The following is a 21,308-nucleotide window of genomic DNA, read 5'->3' as shown; positions in this document are numbered from 1 at the left end:
TGCCCAGTGCCATCGAAGTTCTCAGATGAAGGGCACTTACAAGAACACAGAAAGTTCAGGACAATGTTAGGGACACATCCTGGTTTCATTCTTTTTCCTCAGCTCTCCTCTATCCCCCCACCTCCAACTTCATGTGAAAAATACCTGAAGGCCCCAGAGAAAATAATTAAAGCTGTGTCACACTAAACAAACTCTTTCTTGCTTCCCTTTAACAAGAAGGAAGAAGAGAGAAATGAGCATTTGGATAAGAGCCCAGGAGCCCACATTATTTCAGACTTTCCCTGAGCAGCAGTATCTCCTGGACATCCCCCGGGTGGTAACACTAATGATAACTACATTTATTGGGATTTATTCTTTTTTTAAAAATTTGAAATAAAAATAGATTTATTAATACCTGTGAAAAATGGAATATATTATAACTATTTAGATGACTATTGATAGAAAAAATTTCAATTAGAAACTTGGCACATTGATTTTTATCTGCTAAAATGTTGTCATCTGGTATACAATAACAACTAATTAAGTAGGGAGAATAGTAGGGAAAGGCAAGAAAAGAAGCCAAGAGGCTGACAGAGGCCTTATTTCCATAGTTAGGTCCTTGGTAGGCTTTATCCTGAGACTAGCAGGGAGCCACTGAGAGTTATTGAGCAAGAGAGGGTCATTGTCACTTTGGTGGCCAGTGTCAGGAAAGCAAAAATTGCTCAACCCTTGGTCAGCCCTTAAACCCTAGCCACCTCCTTTCCTGAGGTTTATGGCTCCCATGTAGTAGTCAAGATCCTTAGATGTCAGGCATGAGGGGCAGGGGGTATCCAAAGATCGGGGCTCAGAGGGAGAAGTGCCTGCCACCTTCTGTCCCCAGCCTGCTAGCCCCAGGTTGAATGTAATTGTCCTCAATGAAGCCATCATCATTCTTATCTTCACCTACCTCAGGACAGATCTCCTTCCTTGTCCTGGGCAGCTGGCGGTGCTGGTAGCTGATGAGGGATTTGAGGCCGAGGTGGCATCTGGCAGCAAGTGCAATGAGGAGACAAAGGACCATAGCTCCCAGCACAACACTCACCAGTACAGGCCATGTCTAGGCCCCAGTGCCTGGCCCAGGGGACATGGCTGATGCCATGGGGAACTCCGAGTACCCCACAATGGTTTGGTTTGTGTCACCCATGGAGTGGCTGGAAGACACCCATGAGCCTCGGCCTTGGCCAAAAGAGCCCTGGCTCCAAGAAGCTCGCCAGGTGCCAGGGAGTCCTGGGGCACAGGTCCTTTACCCTTAGCCCTTCAGGCACATCTCTGTCTATTCACCTGTGCCCTCAGAGGGAGCCATTGGGGCTTATTCTTAACTCTACTGCATTAGGTCATCTCATCTCATCCTCATGACTGCTCCCTGGGGATGGAGCATAAGAATTCCCATTTCACAGAGGGGTAACAAGGGCAGTAGAGAAATTAAGCAGTACTTTCCCTAAATTTTCTCTTCTAGGCATACATAGAAAATAATATTTGAGCCCGGCCGGGCGTGGCTCAGCGGTTGAGCATCGACCTGGGATCCAGGCAATTGGGGATCGATTCCCGGTCAGGGCACATGCCCGGGTTGCGGGCTCAATCAATGACTCTCTCATCATTGATGTTTCTATCTCTCTCTCTCTCCCTCTCCTTCCCTTTCTCTGAAATCAATAAAGATATATTAAAAAAAAAGAAAAAAAAAAAGAAAATAATATTTGAACTTTATCCCGAAATAAACTGGTAGAGCTGCTCGAGGTAGAGGTGATGGGCTTTGGTCTCCTGTTTCCCCAGGTACCACTTACCTGTCTGCTGAAGAGGGTGAGACCTCAGCATACCCAAACTTGTCCAAGACTATAAGACTAGCAAGTTATAGATCTGAGTCCATGTCTCTCTGATTCTTGATCCCAGGTTCCTTTTTTTATTTTTATTTTTTTTAATACTAGCTTCTGAGGAACTGTCTGAACCCAAGATACTGAGGCTGAGAGCTCTGCTTTCAATTCTGGGTTTGAAACATGTTATCATAGATGGACTCTACTTTCTCTTAAGTCCCACTTGTTTTAACTTAAAATTAACCTAGTGAATATCTTACCTGGTTAAAGTTTATTTGCTTTTTAAGTATTAGAAGTTTGGAAGTTTGGAGGTTTTTCTATAGTGATCAGAATCTTGCCTATTTTGAATCTACTCAGGCTCTGTTTCCACCCCACAATGAACTCATTTTGTTCAAATTATTTGGGGGATCCAAATGGGTGTATCAATATCTAAACTGGAAAGATATGGAGAAATCCCTATTGGTAGTCAGGCAATAACAAAATACGGAACCAAGTAGAACTATTTCCCTGGTGCTTTGGTCAGGAGTGGGTGAGCCTGGCTGAGGGACACAGGGTGTGACTCTAAGAAGCAAGTGGGAAGATGCTGCCCAAAGTGTGGATCCAGCGAGCCATCCAAATGCAGGGTTACCCTGGAGTGGCCAGGGAGTAGAAACCAGGTCTGAGTTAAGTCTGCAACCAGAGGCAGCGGGACAAAGAGAATTAAGAAGACTAAGGAGGCAGAATCTGGAAAGCTTTAACTGAGGGGACCTGTAGCCTTTGCCTCAGGTTGAGGACTGAACTGGGTTAAATTGAACCTATTTTTAAAAATGATCTTTCTTCGTATATATCAACCTACTATTTAGAAATGTAGTATGTTAATTTTTCACATAAACAAATATGTTTTTTTGTCTTTTGGCTGCACATACAGCTGTGATGTTCATGGCAGTTTAGTTATTGGATTTGACCATAGGAATCTCTGGTGAAGCACAGGGCTCTGGTGTGGACCTCAGGACCACTTCAACAAGCTTCAACTTCCACACCCTTAAACCTCACATTATGGCCTTGGGTTTGTGATCCAGGGATTTGGTTTCTAGTCCTGACTCCACATTAATTAGCTGTCACTTTAGAAGAGTTGATTGATATTTATGGGTGTCACAATAAATGGGTACAATAACCCAGAAGACTGTAATAAAGATTACATGAGCTAATGTGTACAAAAAGAGAAAATCTTGAAAATTAAAAGTCAAATATCAGGTATTAATTTAAGATGTAAATATTTCCAGCATGTTGTCTCAGTGTCTCAAACATAGTCAACATATCAAATGGGTTGCTATAATTTTTTTCATGGTTTAGAATGTTATTAATTTATCCATCCATCCATCCATCCATCCATCCATCCATCCATCCATCCATCCATCCATCCATTCATTATTTCTTTTGTTGAATATCTATAATGTACCAGATATGTTGTACCAAAAGAAAACAGTTCACTTAGCATATGGTGACACTGGATGTCCTTTCCACCTAGGGAAGACTGGCTGGCATTCAGACAAATCCTCATGAGTGGCAGCACTCTCCCAGGCAAATTACCCAACTCCAGGTTCAAGTATGGCTCAGAAACCTGATTGGCCAGCATACCCATGGAGTTCTGGCTCTCTGGTGAGTTCTCCTTCACCAAATCCTAAGGGACTGCTATGTTGCCCTCCAATACTCATTGATTTGTCTGTGATCTGGGGAATCCTGGCTGGAGTAGCTCTCTCTACATCTGTACTAAAAGCCACACTGTAATAAGATGCTGGCTTTGTGGCATGGAATCACAACAGGGTGTTGGTTATAGGATTCAAATGTTTAAGGACACCCAGCTTACATGCCTGATGCAAACTTCTCCATAAAAAGGTGTCTTAGGGGAATGGAATCAGAGAGATCTTGTTTCTAAGCCCAGCTCAACTCCTCACTTGCTGGGTGACCTTGGACACCTTTCATAACTTCTCTGTGCTCCGTTTTCCCCATGTGGAGAATGGGGATCATGGTAAAGCCCATCTGGTAGAGTGGTTGTGAGGACCAAATGAAGTAGTCCAGAAAAAAGTTAAGAGAGCTCAGTAGAGGCCAGTTATTTTTAATCATTAGTGTTAAATATTGAACACAAGTGCACACTGGTTTATTCATTAACTAAATCATTCCACAGACATTTACGAAGTACCTACTATGTGCTAGTCCCTGTGAATAAGATGGGCACTGTCCCTGTTCTGATGGAGTCTGCAGTACAATGGGGGAGGCAGATTCTAAATAAATAAGGTGATATATAACAGGACAGCGAATGAAGTTCTTATTGCCCAGTGTTTGGCTACTGTGACTGAGAACTAAGGACAAAAAGAAGGGAAACAGTTAACATTTCCAAGGGACCCCTTCCCCAAGTGGGGTCTTGCAGCTCCTCAGGCTTAATTAAGGATGGCTGAATAGGCCTTGATAGCCCAACTCCTTGGCAGCCTCTATATGGGCAAATGACAAAAGGGGAGGAAGATTCTTTGAATTGGTGGCCTGAGCTGTCACTGGGCATTTTTCTCTTTTCTGTGTGGGGCAGGGGGAGCCCAGTAGGAAGAGCCGTGGAAGGAAGTGCCAGGAACAAAGGACTGGGATGAGCTAGAACAGCAGGTTGGGGGACAGATGCCCAGGCTGGGGGACTGCAGTGGGAGATCCCATCCAAGACTCTGGAAGAACTCATATCTTCCTTGTTCAAGTCTTTCAAAGGATAGCAAAGGCCACTCAGTGACAGTCCAAGAAGTAGCCAGAGCCAGTGAGGATTCTAAGAGGAAGTCCAGCCAAGTGAAAAAGACATATGTGAGCCCTTGTCCTCAACCTCCTCCTCACCCTGACACTGCAGAGGTCCCAGAAAGGGTCTCAGAGAAGGGCGAGAGGAGTAAAAGCAAAGACCACATCTCCTCTCTGTGAGGCCCCTGGGGCCCTGAGGCCCCTGTGCAGGCAGGGGCAGGTGGGAGCTGGAAATATTAAGCTGGAACACATTAAGATAAACTATATATTTTAAAAATGTGCGTTTATTTTAAAATGGTTTAAAATGTAAGAAATTACAAAAACCAGTGTTCCTGTGCACGCTTCATCCAGCTTCCCCTAAGGCCACAGCTTACACAGCCACAGTGACTTATAAAACCAGGAAATTGACAATGATGTAATGCTACTAACTCAACTGCATACGTTACTCACATTTCATTGGGACTGAATTTGTTTTAGCAAATAGAAGTAAGCTGCAAGTTATGAGATTTGCCTGAGGTATTATTTAAAAAAAGGAGAGAGGTTAAGCTACCAAAAATAATTATAAATATCCACTATTGGCTACTTACCCAAAGATAGATGAGGTTAATTTTTGGAAACTTTTCCCTCCAGTAGCAGGAAATAAAACACGAGTTAAGTCTTTATCAGGAGATTCAACTACAATATAGGTAACTAATCTGATCATGAGTCTGTCTCTTGCCAGACAGCAAGCACTTTGAAGGCAGAAACTGTGTTATATTCCTTAAATATATATTCAAAAAATAATTTTGAATCATTTAAGTAACTCATGAATATGATTTCCTTTACAAAAAAAAATTGCCAATAATTCTGAAATCTCAAACCTAGTCTGTCCCTCTTTTCCATTACTTGTGTGCTAGGCACACAAATGTGGCTCAACTGATGTTTGTTGACCTGCATTGGAGGCATCTAGAGTGAAGTTTGTTTCAGTAGGTAGGCAGTGTGGCAGGGTGATTGGCATCCTACCTGCCCAAGTTGGCCAGGCACCCTTTCTCTACACTACTGGCTACAGCTAGGAAAATCATTCTGCCTGTCACTGGTTGCCACACTGTGATATACAGCAGATTCTGTGTAAATTCCCATACTTTCTACAAGATAGTTCCACTACTCTCATTAGAGTTGTGCTGTATTTCCATAGATTAAATCTGGCTTGCTGGGGATGCTTTCCAGGTCTACTGATGGTCCTTTGAGGTGGAAACTCAGGGCAATCAAATTCGACTGGAAAGGCTCCTCTGTCAAAGGAAAGGAGATGAGAATTTCTTCTAGTTAGGACCCACTGGGCATGGACTGATATGATCAGGAAGCTGGTCCTTTTTCCTGGGTCCTGTGTTTGGTCACTGATTTACTGGCAAATTCTTTCAATCATTGAATACCTGTTTGCCTTACTGGCTGAACTTTTACTTAAAACTCTTGTCTGGGGCACATGCGGTAAGTGAAGAAAAATGTAAGACACTCTTTCTTGGGTCATTTGTAAAAGACCCTGAAGAAAAATCCTACATAGCTTGTGTTAATCATTAAACTTGCCCTAGGGTCAGCTCTGAACTTCTACTTTAGCACACACTTGACCAGGACAAACAAGTTAGGTGAGTTACCGTCCAGCATGAGTGAGTTACTTGCGCAGTAGCTGTGGGCTGGGCTCTAACCAAATAACACGGCCACTTTTGCTTGGCGGAGAGGAGCAAGATCATTTGGAAAGGAAAGATAATTTCGCCCTTGAGTCACAGCGAGAAAGAAACAGAAAAAAGGTACTGTTTGATCAAAAAGGTCTCTGCTCTCTGTTTTCTAGGTATTGCATCTCTTGCCAGTGTCGTGGCGAACAAAAGGAAATGGGCATCTCTAGTAGCAACCTTGCAGCTCTGTTTCCCAAAGTCCCAAAAGAGAGAGTAAAAGGGGAGGGAGGGAAAGAAGAGCAGGAGAAGAAGAGCGAAGAAGAGCAGAGAGAGAAGAGACGAGAGAGAGAGAGAGAGAGAGAGAGAGAGAGAGAGAGAGAGAGAGAGGAGAGATTGAGAATGCTAGGCCAAATGCTCTCAGCTCTCCTCTGATAGAAAGTGTTCTGGTTAAAAGAATTAAATGGAGGCTGAGTTTATCCTTCAGAAGAATTTGTGGATTAACCATATTAAGAAAAATGACATTCCCTATTGATTTGATTGCTCTATTCTGGAGGAAAAGATGCAAGTCTGAACATAAGGCTTTAAGAAAACCAGTGTGTGGATATCTACTTCCATTGTTCTAAGCTTGGGAGAAATTGCTCAAATGAAATGTTAAAATCATACAGCCAGATTGAAAATAGACTCTCCCATGCTGGGGATATTCCATTGGGTGTAACAAGCAAGTTAGATCCGGTGCTTTTGGACTAAGTAGCAAATACTCCTGGGCACCTTTCTCTATGCAATAGGTGTATTTCTGAAAATTCAATGTTTTAAAAATGAATTATATTCCAAATAGATGTAAAAATTTAAGGAATATTGCAACGTAAAGGAACAGCTCCTGAATCTCTTTGGAAGTTTTAGAACTCATTTCATAAATGCAGGTAGCCTCCATTCCTACCCCATAAGCTAGGGGACTGAGGGCAGGTACCCAGATTATTTGTCTCAGTTTTCCTAGCTCCTAGCACAGTGCCTAGCATATATTTGGCATATAATAAATGTTTGTGGATTTTAATTAAATGTAGATGACTTTATATAGTATTGGGCTATCTTAATCAGGACATTTTTATAAGATAAGTTAATTCTAAGGTGTGTTTTTTCCTCAAACATTTTTTCTGGGCATTTATTATGGCTTTTATATTTTCTGAATTGGAATAACTATTTTTGCTAGTCTCAGTGTTTCCTTAAAAATTAAAGTTGGGCTTTAGTGATATGTGTATGTATTTAATTCTGTAATTTTTTTAACTTTCAGAAAGTTTTAGAGCCATTATTTTTCATAGTATTATATTGGTGCCCTCTGGCTTGGGGTGCCAGGTAGTAGTTCAGTAGCCCTTCCAGAGCTGGCATCAGGGTGTTATCTAAGGTACACAGCTTTTCAGCCAGGCTTCCATGAATTCTTCCCATTCCACATGTGTGTAAATTATTTCTTCCAGATTAGGTGAACCCAGGCTTGGATTATTTAGATATGTATTCACCATGCCCTGGTTTTGGACTCGATCCCCGGCTGGAGGCAGCGGATCAATGACTGTCATCATTGTTATTTCTGTCTCTCTCCCTCCCTCTCCCTTCCTCTGTTTGAAACCAATAAGAACATATTTAAAAAAAACCACGAATTCACCAATCAGAATTTACCGAGTGCTATGTGGCACCTGTGCAGTAAGGGTTGTGGAATAGAAGTCCTGTCTGAGGAGTGGACAGGCTAGAAGAATAGGCATATATGTGTGGCACTGCACCATCTGGTGCAGGCTGCGTGGGACACAAGCTAGACGTCAGGGAGGAAAGGGCGATGAGAGCTGGGATGGCTGGGTGTTGCGGAAGGATGTGGCTGCTTATTGACCACAGAGCTGGGCCTGGCAATCTGAGGCTTTTCACCTCTCCCCTGTCCTTGGAATGTACTGTGGGGCAGTTCAGCAGGCCACCGATGCCCAACTAGAGGCTGAAACTGAAGTCAGAAAGGTGGAAGAAAAGCTGAGGTTAGAGAAGGACCTGTGGCTGTCCACCTTGGGGCTAGCAGACAAGGTGTGCGAGCAGGATAAGTTGGAGAGCTTAGCATGCCATTTTGCAAAGCTAGGAGGACGCATGCTGCCTTGAATTAGGATCTGAGCTCTGACAAAGCCTGATTGGGATGCTAAGATGCAGAATCCCTGAGAAACTGAGGAGAATGAGGGGAGGATGTTGTGGTGACTGCCAGTAAAACGGGAGAAATGGCCCATGCTGTCCGACCTCCAGTGCAAGGGAAAGCAAAGCACAGCAGCAACAACCCCAGTCATGTGGGCAGCCTCCAGTTCAGGAAACGTGCGTAATGAGAGAATATGTGCCTGCGGAGCTTATTGATATAGCTACCAAGTTCCAGCAAGAGCCCAAGGAAAGCATCCACATTTGGTTAGTGCAGGCCCTTCCCCTGTCGTTGAAATGTGCGTTCTGCCCCCTGTTCCCACAGTGGGGACCGTTTTCAAGGACAGCCTTCAGAGAGTAAGATGTTGTTGAAACCATCTTGACAGTCTATGTGAGTGAACCCAGTTAAAGTCTCTGTATTATATAAACTTTTAAGATTCTGGTGGGTGGGTGTGGAGATCTACTCTTGTTGCTGCCACAAAGACAAGCCTCGGATGTAAGCTCCCTTGCTTATTAAACCGGCCACCTACCAATCTGGAGTGGCCTGTCTGTTTCTTCCATCTCTCCTTGCCCTCTGTGTTTGGGGGCCACTTTCTGAACCAATACTGGGCATGGATTCCATGGACAAAGCGGCTCCTGAACTGGGCCATGAAGGAGCGCCGGGATGTCATGAGGCCACAAGAGAGTTTGGGGAATCTAGGAAGCAACTAGCAGCAGCCAAGGCAGAGGCTCGCATGTGGAAGGCTTGTCTGAGAGATGGTGGGGACAACATCCTGGCTGCAGTGCTCGGTTCACACTGGGGAGCAATATGAGGGAAAGTTGGAAAGGTAGTGGGGCCGGGGGTGGCAAGGCTGGAAAGGCCGAGAGAGGGTTTCCAGTGGAAATACGAGACCCGTGGAAGAAAAGCTAACTTGTTGGGCGGCTCGTTTGTGCCAGGCTCTGTGTCAGTTCCTTTATCTAGATCACTTCAGTTAATCTTGAAACAAATCCTAAGAAGCATTCTTCCAATCATTTTACAAATGATGGAGGCTTTGCGTTGAACTAAAAGCTTTATGCAGAACAGAGCGATGAAGGCAGTGCTTAAGGAAGGGAGGCCTGGCATACCGGGCACTGCGGAATGAAAACAGACGCTGGGCCATGAGGTCTGGTTCCGAAGGTCTGGCTTTTCCTCCCTCTGTTTCTTTTCTCCCTTATTTCTCTACTGTGAGGATCACACAATTTCCCCCCAATTCCCATTAATACCATTTTTTTCAGCCCATTATTTCACATTTACTTTGTTAATCTCTTCACTTTTTTGTGTTGATTGTTTCCCGAAGGACTGAGACTCCTCCAAAAAACAAAAGCAAAACAAACAAAAAATGCTTTCCCTCCAAGACATCATTAATTAGAATTTATTTATTTTATATCTAGATGTAATAGATATCTAGAATTAATTTATTTTAAAATTAAGCTTTTGTCCAATAATGAATTAAAAAGAGAGGTTGTTATTTACCCAAATTAAACATGCATAAAATAAGTTGGTGGGACAAGGGGATGGGGTGAAATAGCGATGATTTTATATAAAATTCATAGATTGTCTTTTTCACTAGAGCTTTGGAATATGGTGAGTCCCTTTGAATACTCTAGGGTCATTTTGGTATCACTTTCTTAATTTCCCAAGTTTTAACATAGCACAGTAATAGTATTTAAGCTGAAAAAAATTATAGTGATTTTTAATTTTATTTTTATAAGGCTCAAAAGCTATGCTGCTCCAATCAAAATTGAAAATGCTTTTCATGTCTGAGCAATTTTGAGAGGATTGACTCAAATGGATGAGATGATTGCTTGTCTGATCTCCCTGAGAAGTATTGAAATGCTACTTTTGGCAGGTAAGTAGGATAGGTTTTGAAGGAATTATAGATAGAACATGACAGGTTCCCTTCAGAACTAGTTATGGATACTTAAAATGTTATTGTGGGGGGAAGTATTGAAGTATTTGCCTTGGGTTTAAATTTTCTCTGCTTAATAATTATTTTTTTCTGCTTAGTAGTTGAGTTTATATATTAAATAGTTGTAAATATATACTTCAATTTTTAATGACCAGTGGAGGTTACTTTTATAGTCTAGAGCTTTTAATAATAACTTATAACTTTCTTTTTCTAATTCCTTTTTGGGCCATATGATGTAATTCTTTTAGGTTTTATTGTTTAATATTCCCAAAGGGAGAAACTTATCTTGTCTTAGTGATTAATGACTATTTGTATTAAAATTTCCTTTTTTCAAATTATGTTTCTGATTTTCTCTGTGAATCTGGTAATCTTCTATATCATTTTGTGGCATTTGTTTTTGGTTTTCTTTAGGTAGAACTATCTAATGCACCTTTGAGGTATAAGCATGGACTGGTCTTGCCAGGGTTGCCATGAATGATTGTTTTGATGTGAAAGGTTCCATCACCTTTGGTTGTGCAGTGTACCACCTGTATAGCTAGCTGTACATGGGAGCCCTAGGCTAGCCAGAGTTAGGGCGGCCTGGGATATCATTTAACATTTTTGACATAGAAACTGAAAAGTGTTCTGCAGATAACACTTTTCCTATCTATGATCTCATGGAGTAGCTGACTGATTTTTATTGGCTTTCTTGAATTGGCTTCATGTTGGCCAAAATATTTTCAGGAGCATCTTCAAAGATGAGAAATTAATAAGGTCATGATCAGCCAAAGGTCTCTATGGGAAAACTCACACTATCCCAGCATGTGAAGTCTACAGTGCTTTTTAAAAATTTAAAAATTTTTATTTTAAGGAAATTCCAGCACGGATCCATGCCCCTCTCTGTACAGGCAAAGCAAAAATCTACAGAATTTTGTGTCTATTTGGAGAATCATTCTGATCATGTATCCAAAACTAGGGGTAAAGCAAAGGATGGCATACTGAGCAGGAGGATTGAAATAAGGACAGCTTCTAGAAGCTTCTCCTCTTTTCTGGGAAGTGAAAACACGAGGAATAAGTGGTGACTTTGCAATTAAATATGACTACCTTATTAAAGAGTGAGAAAGAGAGAGAAGAGGTGTTATGGGTTGAATTAGGTACTAAAGGTGTCCTTGAGGCTCTTTTCAGAGTAAGTACAAATTCAGGATTGTTCTGGTGAACACTGGGTTTTTGGATGTCTAAGATGAGAGAATCAGTCAGAACTTTCCTTCAAGTAGGAGTTTCAAAGGTGTGGTCCATGTGGTCCCTAAACCAACAGCACTTGGTCAGAAATGTAAATCTTGGGCCCTATCTCAGACATACAGAATCAGAAACTCTGGTGGTGGGGCCTCGCTATCTGTGCTCTGTCAAGCCCTTCTGGAGATTCTGATGAATGCTAAATTTTGTTTCATAACACTCAGGAAGCTGGTGGATAGAGTCTGACCTTCAAAAGCAGTGTTTTTCTCACTTTTTTACAGTGCCTTGCCTGAGTTTCCACATTGAACCTGAAGAAGGTAGTCTTGCAGGAGGAACATGGATTACAGTTATTTTTGATGGTAGGTTTGTGTCATTAATCTAAAGACTCCTAAGAAATATGAATCTGTGTTTTTCTTCCTTGTCTAAGGACAGGTGTAAAGGAGGGCCTGAAGGGAAATGGGTCAACTGACCTACTTCTGTGTTTCCAGGTGCTCACTTGCTAATGTCACAGAAGCAGAGCACATTATAGTCCCACATTCTTAGCTGTGGGATGGGACTCTAGGAACCCTAAGTGAGCTATGGATGTGCTATGCATAGTACTTGGCAATGTGTTCCCCCAGAATCTTAGTTTTCTCCCTTTTGGATAATTCAATACATGGGAGCTTCTAAACCATGGCTCAGGGCACCCATCTCTACCACAGTAGAGAGTAATTTTGAGGGTTGAAATATTTTTTCCTGGATTTAAGTGGATGGACTTGAAGAGATAAAACTTTGTACATAAATGCCTTTGGAAATGAGAAATTAATTTAATCCTTAGGCAAACTCAATGTCTCACATTGCCCCCTGGTGGCCATGTTTTTATATTCTCTTGTTTGGGTTACAGCTCTGCTCAGTCTGAGATTCCCCTTTTTCTTTTGTTCAGATTTGGAGTCCAGCCTCCTATATCCTGCCAATGGCTCTCAGCTGGAAATACACCTGGTGAACGTGGCTGAGCCTTCACTGCCGAGCATCCCCTGTGACATCTCCCCTGTCTTCTCGGATTTGCCGGTGGTGGTGTGCAGGACCAGGTATACCTGTCCCAAAATGAGAAGATCAGACAGGACAAGTGCTTTGCTTGTCTCAGGAGTGTTTTGGTGGCAAATTAAGCCACTCCTGCTGTGGCTGCAATTATTCGCTATAGTCTTTTAAAATGTTCCATGTGAATGTGCTTCTTAAAGGGTTCCTACCAGGGCCCTAGAGCTCAAAGGAGGAAGAAGAAGTTTGAGGATTTTGATATATTTATAAAGAGGGGCTAGACTGGGTTTCCATTTTTTTGCAAGGAGCTCTATAGCTATTATGATTTCAATATATGGTGTCATTTTGCCATCTAAAGAACTCATCTTTTGAAGTAGGCATAATTGTAATGATTGTGCACAAACCCAAAACCAGCTAGAAAAACAATTTGCTTGAGTCCTCAGTGTGTTTGCTGAGTTTGATATGATTGATTAGCGTTCCAGGTAATCTATTGTTCTACTCAGGCTTGTGTTGATCTATGAAGTTTACACTAGTTCATTCTTTCAATACTCCTATCTTAGAGATGCTGCATGAAAGTGAGTCACTGGTTGAGAGAAAAAAACATTGTCATTTCCTTTCACCTTCTATTTGTTCCCCTTCTTCCATCTCTCCCTATTGAAATCTTAGTCAACCATACTCCAAATGGCACCTCTCCCCTGAAAATCCAATTGACTGTAATTTTTCCTTTCTTTGAAAGAGGGACAAGTACAGGCTGAAATCCAGGCTATGGTTGCAACAGCTTTGAGGAAGGAGCATCTTTTAGTAATTCATCCACAAGGGGTCGTGAGTGTGTGTGTGTGTGTGTGTGTGTGTGTGTGTGTGTGCGTGCAGTTCATTATGTGAAGGGAGATCTTTTTATAATTTACACAAAAGCATAGCATGTGTACCCTAGTGACCCTGTTTCCTCAGCCCTATGTTTCTCATTATATTTATGTCAGTCGCCCACTTGTCAGATTCATTCTTATAGAATCAAGTGCTTTGAGGACAGGGGATGTGCTCAACCCCACCCTTGGAGCCCTTCTGGTGCTTAGCACAATACCTTGCAAGTTGAAGATGCTCAATAGATGTTTATTGAACTGAACGTCCATATAACACTACTATTGGTTTTAACACTGGGCTTTACATTTTCCCTAGGTTTTATGCTATATTTGGGCACGTGTATCCTTGCAAGAGCTTGCTGTGAAATAAATCAAAGCTCTAAAGAGTCACTTGTTTTATCTTGGGGTCCCAACATACAAATAATTTTAGGATGCACCATTGATTTTCATTTTATATCATCTTTTTAGAGAAAAAGAAATACTAGTTTTTTCAATGTACTCATTCATTGGAAGATGGCTATGGAGTTCAATTAACATTCAAGTGTAAAAAATGTATAATGTATCATCAATGAAATACTGTAATATCTGCTTTTACAAAAACAGGCACTGCAGCATCTAAATCAGCACTGCCCAATCAATATGTAACATGAGACACAAATGTAATGTAAAACTTTCTGGTAGCCACATAAAAAAGTCAAAAGAAACAAGTGAAACTAATTTTAGTAACTCAACATATCCAAAATGTTATCATTTCATATGTAGTCAATATAAAAATTATTAATAAGATACTGTATAGCCTTTTTTCATTTTGCATATGAAATCTTTAAAATCCAGTGTGTAATTTATATGTAGAGCACATCTTAGTTGGGACTAGCCACAATTTAAGTGCTCAATAAACCCCTATGGCTAGTGGCCAACACATTGGACAGCGCAGATTTAAAGGTTTAAGGTTATACTAAAGACTTTGGTGAGAAGATTTTGAAGGGAGACACTTCTCAAATCTAGTCTCTTATTCATCATATTTCCCCTTATAAAAATCAACATAAATGGCAGTGTCAAAGAGGCAAAGAAATGCTGTGCTGTTCATGGAAAGAAGAGAGAAGGTCTGGGATTCTCTCAATGGATATGTGAAGTGTTTATGGACTGCTTAGATGATTAAGACATTTAGAGCTCTTTTGGCAACAAGTAAAATCAATGCCTTTTATCAGAAAGAGACTAGGACTCAAGCCCTACTTTGTCCTTAACTTGCCGTGTTCACACACATAAATCTGTTTATCTCATTGGAACTGTCATTTTTTTAAATAGAAACTAGGATTAGATTATCTATCAATGTCCCTTCCAACTTTTAAAGTCCTATGAACCTACGATTCCAAGAAACAGGACATTTAAAATTTTATTTTAGAGACTTTTAATTAAAAAAAAAAATTATAACTTCTTTTGCTAAAGGATCCAACCTTTAAAGTCTACTGGATGAGTGAATCTAAGAGGTAAAAAATGAAATATAGGGATCCTTGGTTAGTTCTGCTGCACAGGTGCAGGGAGGAAATTTGAAGGTCAGGTGGGGCTGCTAGCTTTGGCAATTCAGTTTTTGATTCTTAAGGATTTCCACTTTCTGCCTTCAGGCCTCTGCTGTCGGAAGCACATGAGGGAATGTACCACCTGGAAGTGCACTCTGGGGGAAAAACGGTAGGCAGCCCATCTCCAGGACTACCTGACAGCTGTACTTTCAAGGTGGGTTCTAAGGATGGAAGAACGTGTTTGCCTGGTCTGAGCATGTGCTTGTGCTAGCGACAAGCAAGTTATAAAGAAGGCAGGGGGTCTGCTTTGCCAGGGTAAGAGGGAAGGTGGATGACAGTTACGAGGTTTCTGAGACTGAGTTAATGGAAGGTAGGTATTGAGTGCTTGTGTTTTATGCATGTTAATTTAATAATCACAAATTTATAGGGTAGCTATTTATTATCCTGCTTTTATACATGAGTAATCTGAGATTCAGGGAGATTAAATAACTTGCCCACATCATAAAAAACTTGCCCAGGTATTAAGTGGCAGAACTAGGATTTGAACCTGCATCTAACTCTGATCCTAATCTGAAGCCCAGAGGAGCCACAAAAATCACCAGTGTGCACATGTATTTTGTTTTACAGCTGCCATCATACTGAGTCTCAGCCTGGTGAAGGGACTCAGGGATCCAACTTCCACCTTCCTCTCTACTTGATGGTTGATTTCTACACTCTTTCTAACCCTAGAGTGAAAGGGCACTTGCTGGTGGAATTCCCCTTCAAGGAGAGAGAGGGAGGGAGGGAGGGAGAGAGAGAGAGAAAGAGAGAGAGAGTTATGAGCTAATACCTGACTTATTTTAGGGACTCAATATGCATACTGAGGCTCCATGTTCTGTTTGGCTCAGTGTACTGTCTGTTTCAGATTAATTTTATTCCAAAATAATCTCTGAGAGTGTGGGTACCAGACTTCTCATACAAGGCAGAGGTTTGACAGTGTTCCTTTGACATGTGATACTTCTCATAGGATGCCCCTGTTTATGAAAGTACAATTCAGTCATTAATTAGTGTTTCTTTACAACAAGACCTCATCTTCTAAATTCATCTCTAATCTGATCCACATTTTATATAGGCAATTCATTTCTCAATTTTGGAATGTGCTGTCAATTCACATTTTCCAACTTGTTTCTCACTCCAAGATAATTTTCTTTTCTGGAATTTTTGCACATAGACTGTCTCAGTGAATGTAACAGAAGAGAGATGGCCTAGCATGCCCCTCAATCACCAGGCTGCTTTGGGTTTTGATGCCCTTCCACCCCAGATTGTAGTTTTCTTCCTTATTAAAGCTTGGAAAGGAGAGAGAGGGGAAAGAAGAGAAACAGTTCCTAAAATTGCACATTAAAGAAAACAAGTCTTTCAGTGGTTCAACCAGCTTGGATGCTGATGAAAAATCACCAGGGGATGCAGTTAATGAGAGGCATTCCAAGCTAAATAAAACACTGGTTGTCTCTTTGTTTTGGGACTGGGACTGGGGGAACCAATGAGTATTAAAAATTAATTCTGCCCAGCCCTGCGTGGCTCAGCAGTTGAGCATCAACCTATGGTCTAGGAGGTCGCGGTTCGATTCCCAGCCAGGGCACATGCCTGGATTGCAGGCTCGATCCCCAGTAGGGGGCCTGCAGGAGGCAGCCTATCAATGACTCTCTCATCATTGATGTTTCTATCTCTCTCTCCCTCTTCTTTCCTCTCTCTGAAATCAATAAAGATGTATTTTTAAAAAAATTTAATTCCATCTCGCAGATCCACTCCAAAGAGTCTGCTGCAGGCACTGACAAGTTCAACAACTCACAGAAGGTTTATCAAGCAGTTCATTCTAACCCCCTGCTTCCCCCTACCCCACCCCTGCATCTTACTGCTGCTGCTCCAACTTCGACTTAGTCTCAAGGATCAGCGGGCGGGAAGCTTGATTTGGAAGCTCATTAATTTTTCACTTTGTCATGTCTCTAGCTTGATGGGTGACCAGGGGCTTGTTTCTCTTAGAAATGTAACATTTTATGTTGTGTCAGCTCAGAGAGAATCACAAGTGAAGCCTTTTTTGAGGCTGAACTTGGAGCCTGCCCCACCAGGCTCTGAGAAATTGGGAGTGATAAAGGAATCGCTATATGCTGTCCCCCTTTTCTGGTGGAAGGCTTATAGACTGAGTGGTAGATTTTATATCTCCAGTTGGAAATCAAGAGGTATGTTTCCTTAGCTGATTTGGACTCAGTTGTTCCATCTGCCTCAGTTTCTAACATCCGTGAGAAGGAGCAATAACCATCAGTCTATTTCATGAGGCCCCTATGATATAATTCCAATGGGAGTGATCATGGTATGAAGGGAAAACCAGCGGGAGATGAAGGCCTGGGTGCAGGAAGAGCCTGGGAGGCCGCAGTGGGGATTGTGTGCTTGGCATGTGTGGAATTGCATGAATATTTATCTTTTGGTGAGATGGAGCCAGCTCCCAACCAGTGAGGTCCCAGCATTCTTATTTTGACCCCTGACTCTACATATTTTCTGTGAACTATGTTCTAACCCTTTCCTTTAGAAAGGGAGGAAATTTAGTCTTGGTGGCAGATGGCACAGCTATGTGGATCAATACTGGAAAACTGCTCTTGCCAAGCCCTCATCAGCTTTGTGGAAATGTCTGCTGGTTCTTGATGTTTGATTAGGGCTGTTGATTAACAGGGAGTTATTCTTTGGTAATATTTTCCCTGGGAAGATGGACTCCTGGGGTGCTGGCAGCACACCAGCCAAAACAATTCGCTGTCTTCATTTTGCAAATGGGAAGCACTGCAGGTTGTGGGGAATGGCGGTGGTGGTTTAGGCAGCTAGAGGAGTTTGGGAGAACTGTTCTCTTCCTGGGAGAGTCATTAGCTCATGGGCCATTCTTTGGCCTGGTCAGCCCATTTTTATGCTTTGTTTCCTCACACTGGCCCTGACTGTGAACTGCCCTGACCTGGGACTAACCCAGATGCCTATAGGCAGGATAGAATTCCTGGAATTTTCTCTTTCTCTCTGTTGAGACAGTACACCCATCATCTCAGGAGGGGCTGCTCCATTCACTCACAAAAATTGGAATGTCTTCTACCTACGAGGCTGTGCACAGGGATGCAACAATGACTGAGGCAGGCGTTGAACCTGGCTTCGAAGTTTATGGTGGGCAGATGAAGCTTTTTGGAGCGAGGGGCGCTGCTAGCTGACTTGGAGCGCCATGACCCGGCTTTATCAGGCTCCCGCCTCTCCATCACTGCTTTCCCCCTCCTTCTGGAAGAGTAATGCTGCTTCCCCGTCCTTGAATCATGTGAATTCTTTTCCTCCCCACAAGCACCTCCCATTATCCCCATAGCCACCTCACTCGTGTGCCTCTCCCACTTTCAGTTGCTCATAGTTTGCTAATCCCTACCATCACGCTGGCTGCTAATAGTTTAAGTTGCAATCCTTTCAATTTAAATAAACAAGTTATTGTGTCGAAAAACAAATTTCAAGACCCTAAGATACCAAGTTACAATAATGGAATTAAAAAGTTGGTATTTTAAAGCGTGGGCTGCCCAGCTTTCCTTCTGGTAAAACGTGTCCCTGAGTCTGACCGCTAGAAACAGGCTTGCCAAGGTTTGGGCCACGTGGTACAAAAGGGAGCTTTATATGACCTTTATCTAATTCCTTTACCTCAACTATGGAAGAGCTGTAATAATATCTGCCGTCTCTACTTCACAGAAATATTATGAAGTTAAACAGACATAGATTTAAGGTGGTTTGAGGAAACATATCATTTACTACCTTAGCTGAATGCTCTGTGAGGAATGACTTGTCCTTCCTGTGTTTGTGGTTGAGAGTCTAATGAAACGCTCACATGTGATTATATTTTCTAAACAGTTTTCCAGGTCACAGACACCCATTATTTACCAAGTGAATCCACCAAGTGGAGTTCCAGGTAAGAAATCTCCTATTAAAATAGGAATAGTTGTGAATCCCTTTGCAAAAGCCTGTTGCAAACTCTCCTACCCAGGTGAGTCATCTCCATAAGTGGGAAATTTCAGCTTCTTCTCTGATGCTGTTTTGAAAATAAGTGTCAGTCTCTGGTTTATTTTTAACCCGGTTTGGTTTCACCTCTGGGCGTTTTTGCTCCATTGGTTCACTGATAACAAAAGGAATCCAAACATGAAAAGAGCGGCAAAGTCAAACCAGGTGCTGCCGGAGAAGAGAGGCAATAGAAGCCATCATTGCTCGTGACTTTACAATCATTCACATAACAGCAAAGCTTTATGGAAACTTACTGTGAGCCAGGTTCTGTTCAAGCTTTTGGCATATGTTATATTCTCATATCCTCACAGAGCCTGATGATAGAGGAACTGTTATTATTCCCATTTTGCAAATGAGAAAATGAGATACCAAGAGGTTAAATAACTTGCCTAAAGTCATACCGCTAATAAATGTACAGCTGAGATTTGGACCTAGATAGAAACCAGGGCGGGCCCATATGCCCAGCATTTTGCCTGTGTTGAGCGGTGGTGGATGCCACATGAAGACCATTAACCCTGACCCTTATCCTGGGGGTTTGTTCATTACTTAGCTCACAGATATGCAAAGGCCAGGGGAACAGAAGAGGAGAGGAAAAAGCTGGGGGATTTACTTAAAGAAGGGATTGCAACTAAGGGATTCGGGAACCGCTAAACCAGCTTTAAAACAAAGTTGTAAACACAGCTAGGATTATATATAATTTACTGTCTGGTTCTTGGCAAATTCTTACATCTATTTTAGGTTTTTCATTTGTTCTGGGTTTCCAGATGGTACAAATATGGGACTACAAATTGCCAAATTTTTATATGTGGTCTTGTCTAAATGCATAAACTGACTAGTTGTTTTGAATGGCTTGACTCCTCGAAAATGTCAAAATGAGTATATGAGTTACTAAAAAGTGTTTGTACATTTGTGTGTGTGTGTTTATAGACACAGAGTATGTATGTGTGTATTTAAGTTATATCCTAAGGAATATAAATTGAGCTTTATCTTATTAATGTGGGTTATTCACAGATCTGCTTCTTTCCATTTGTCTAAATAATCAAGACACGACAATGTTTTATTAAAAAGAGATTTTCTATGAAAATCACATGCAGACATTTGGATCCCTGCTGCTCTGGTGTTAGAAAGCTCCTGCTTAGATGGCAGACGTCTTGTTAGGGTGAGGGATGAGGGAGGAGCCAGCCCTTAGAAGTGTGAAATGGTATGTCAGCTGGTACCCAGATCTGTCAAGCCCATTTCTCCTACTGAGTTTGACTTCCACACACTGTTTCTTCCACCTTCTGGGGGAACAATTGGTGCCTGGCCTGCTCGGAGTGGCCCCTCTAGGCAGGATCCACCCGGCTGCATCTTTGTAATCACTTTCCAGACGATTACTCTCATTTCATTTGGGAAGCCTGCCCAGAGTGGCAGCCAGGGAGATGGGGGAGGTGGTGGGGACAGGAGAGATGGAGTTTTATGAGCAGTTGAATTTCTATATGTGGTTAACAGTTGTCCACTGTGACGCAGAATCCTCCAGTCTCAAGGTCTGGCTTAGCCATTTGTCGGATTCTGTTGGTCTCTCTCTCTTTCTCTTTTTTTTTTTTTTTAAAGCAAAACAGAAACTCACAAGAATTCTTAATTTCTATAACCTGTTAATAGTTTCCAAAATTATGCTAGTCAAAGCTAGAAATCATGTCCACCAAAGTCAGGAAATCAATAATTTAGCCCTACTCAAATGAAGGAGAATTATTTTGTTAATTGTTGACAGTAGCAGAGACTTTCAAACAATAGGCTTTTGCCAATTCTATGACCTTTGTCTAAGTTATCAGGTTCCCTCTTTTTCTACTCATTCACCTGTGAAGTGGCAGTAATACTTCTGGAAGGTTCCCATTGTTTCAGTGCCAGTCATCTACTGTGAATTTCCTGGTAATGTTCTTTCATGGCCTTGCCTGTGGCCATGAAGAGACTCAAAGTCCTCTGAATTCAGTGACCTCATGAATCCCACAGGTGCCCTTTTCTTTTCTATTTTTGAAGTTTTACCTCTTAAACCAACATGCCTCTCATCTCTAAACATTGTACATGATGCTGAAAGGTTACAGTGTAGATGGTAAAATTCTGTAATTCTTTGGAAGGCACATCCTTCCAGGTTGGGGGGTTGTGTAGTGACCTTGAACCACATCACCTCGCTGTGATTTGCTTACAAACTAGCCTCATGCAGTTCCATAGAACTGAGTTTAGGTGTTTTTCAACTATGGAAGTGATCAGCTCTTGGAGGGCCCCCAAACTCTTTCTGAGAAGGGGCTACTTTAGGTTTCTTCCCCAACTCCTATAAACAGAGAGGCTAGGGTAGCATTGAGGTGCACCCTGCTCAAAGAGATCATTGATGCCTGTA

At 42.0% G+C, this 21,308-nt stretch overlaps 1 protein-coding gene and 1 pseudogene across 2 annotated transcripts in view; one reads left to right on the top strand and one right to left on the bottom strand.

Annotated features, from left to right (window-relative positions):
* Positions 1-823: 823 nt before the first annotated feature.
* On the bottom strand, positions 824-1,255 carry LOC308558506 (type III endosome membrane protein TEMP pseudogene; annotated as a pseudogene). The gene has a single exon. The product of its transcript is annotated as a type III endosome membrane protein TEMP pseudogene (transcript).
* Positions 1,256-6,280: 5,025 nt separating this feature from the next.
* Positions 6,281-21,308, top strand: part of PKHD1 (PKHD1 ciliary IPT domain containing fibrocystin/polyductin) — a 386,375-nt gene continuing 371,347 nt past the window's right edge. The window contains exons 1-6 of the mRNA XM_081141333.1: positions 6,281-6,355; positions 10,103-10,239; positions 11,793-11,870; positions 12,434-12,578; positions 15,005-15,113; positions 18,791-18,848. Of these exons, the coding sequence (XP_080997459.1) occupies positions 10,179-10,239; positions 11,793-11,870; positions 12,434-12,578; positions 15,005-15,113; positions 18,791-18,848 (451 nt within the window). The 5' untranslated portion in view covers positions 6,281-6,355; positions 10,103-10,178. The remainder of the gene's footprint in view (positions 6,356-10,102; positions 10,240-11,792; positions 11,871-12,433; positions 12,579-15,004; positions 15,114-18,790; positions 18,849-21,308) is intronic.

The sequence above is a fragment of the Miniopterus schreibersii genome (genome assembly GCF_964146895.1).
Source record: "Miniopterus schreibersii genome assembly, chromosome: 6".
NCBI classification, from domain to species: Eukaryota; Metazoa; Chordata; class Mammalia; order Chiroptera; family Miniopteridae; genus Miniopterus; species Miniopterus schreibersii.
This window is presented reverse-complemented; position numbering and strand designations above follow the sequence as displayed.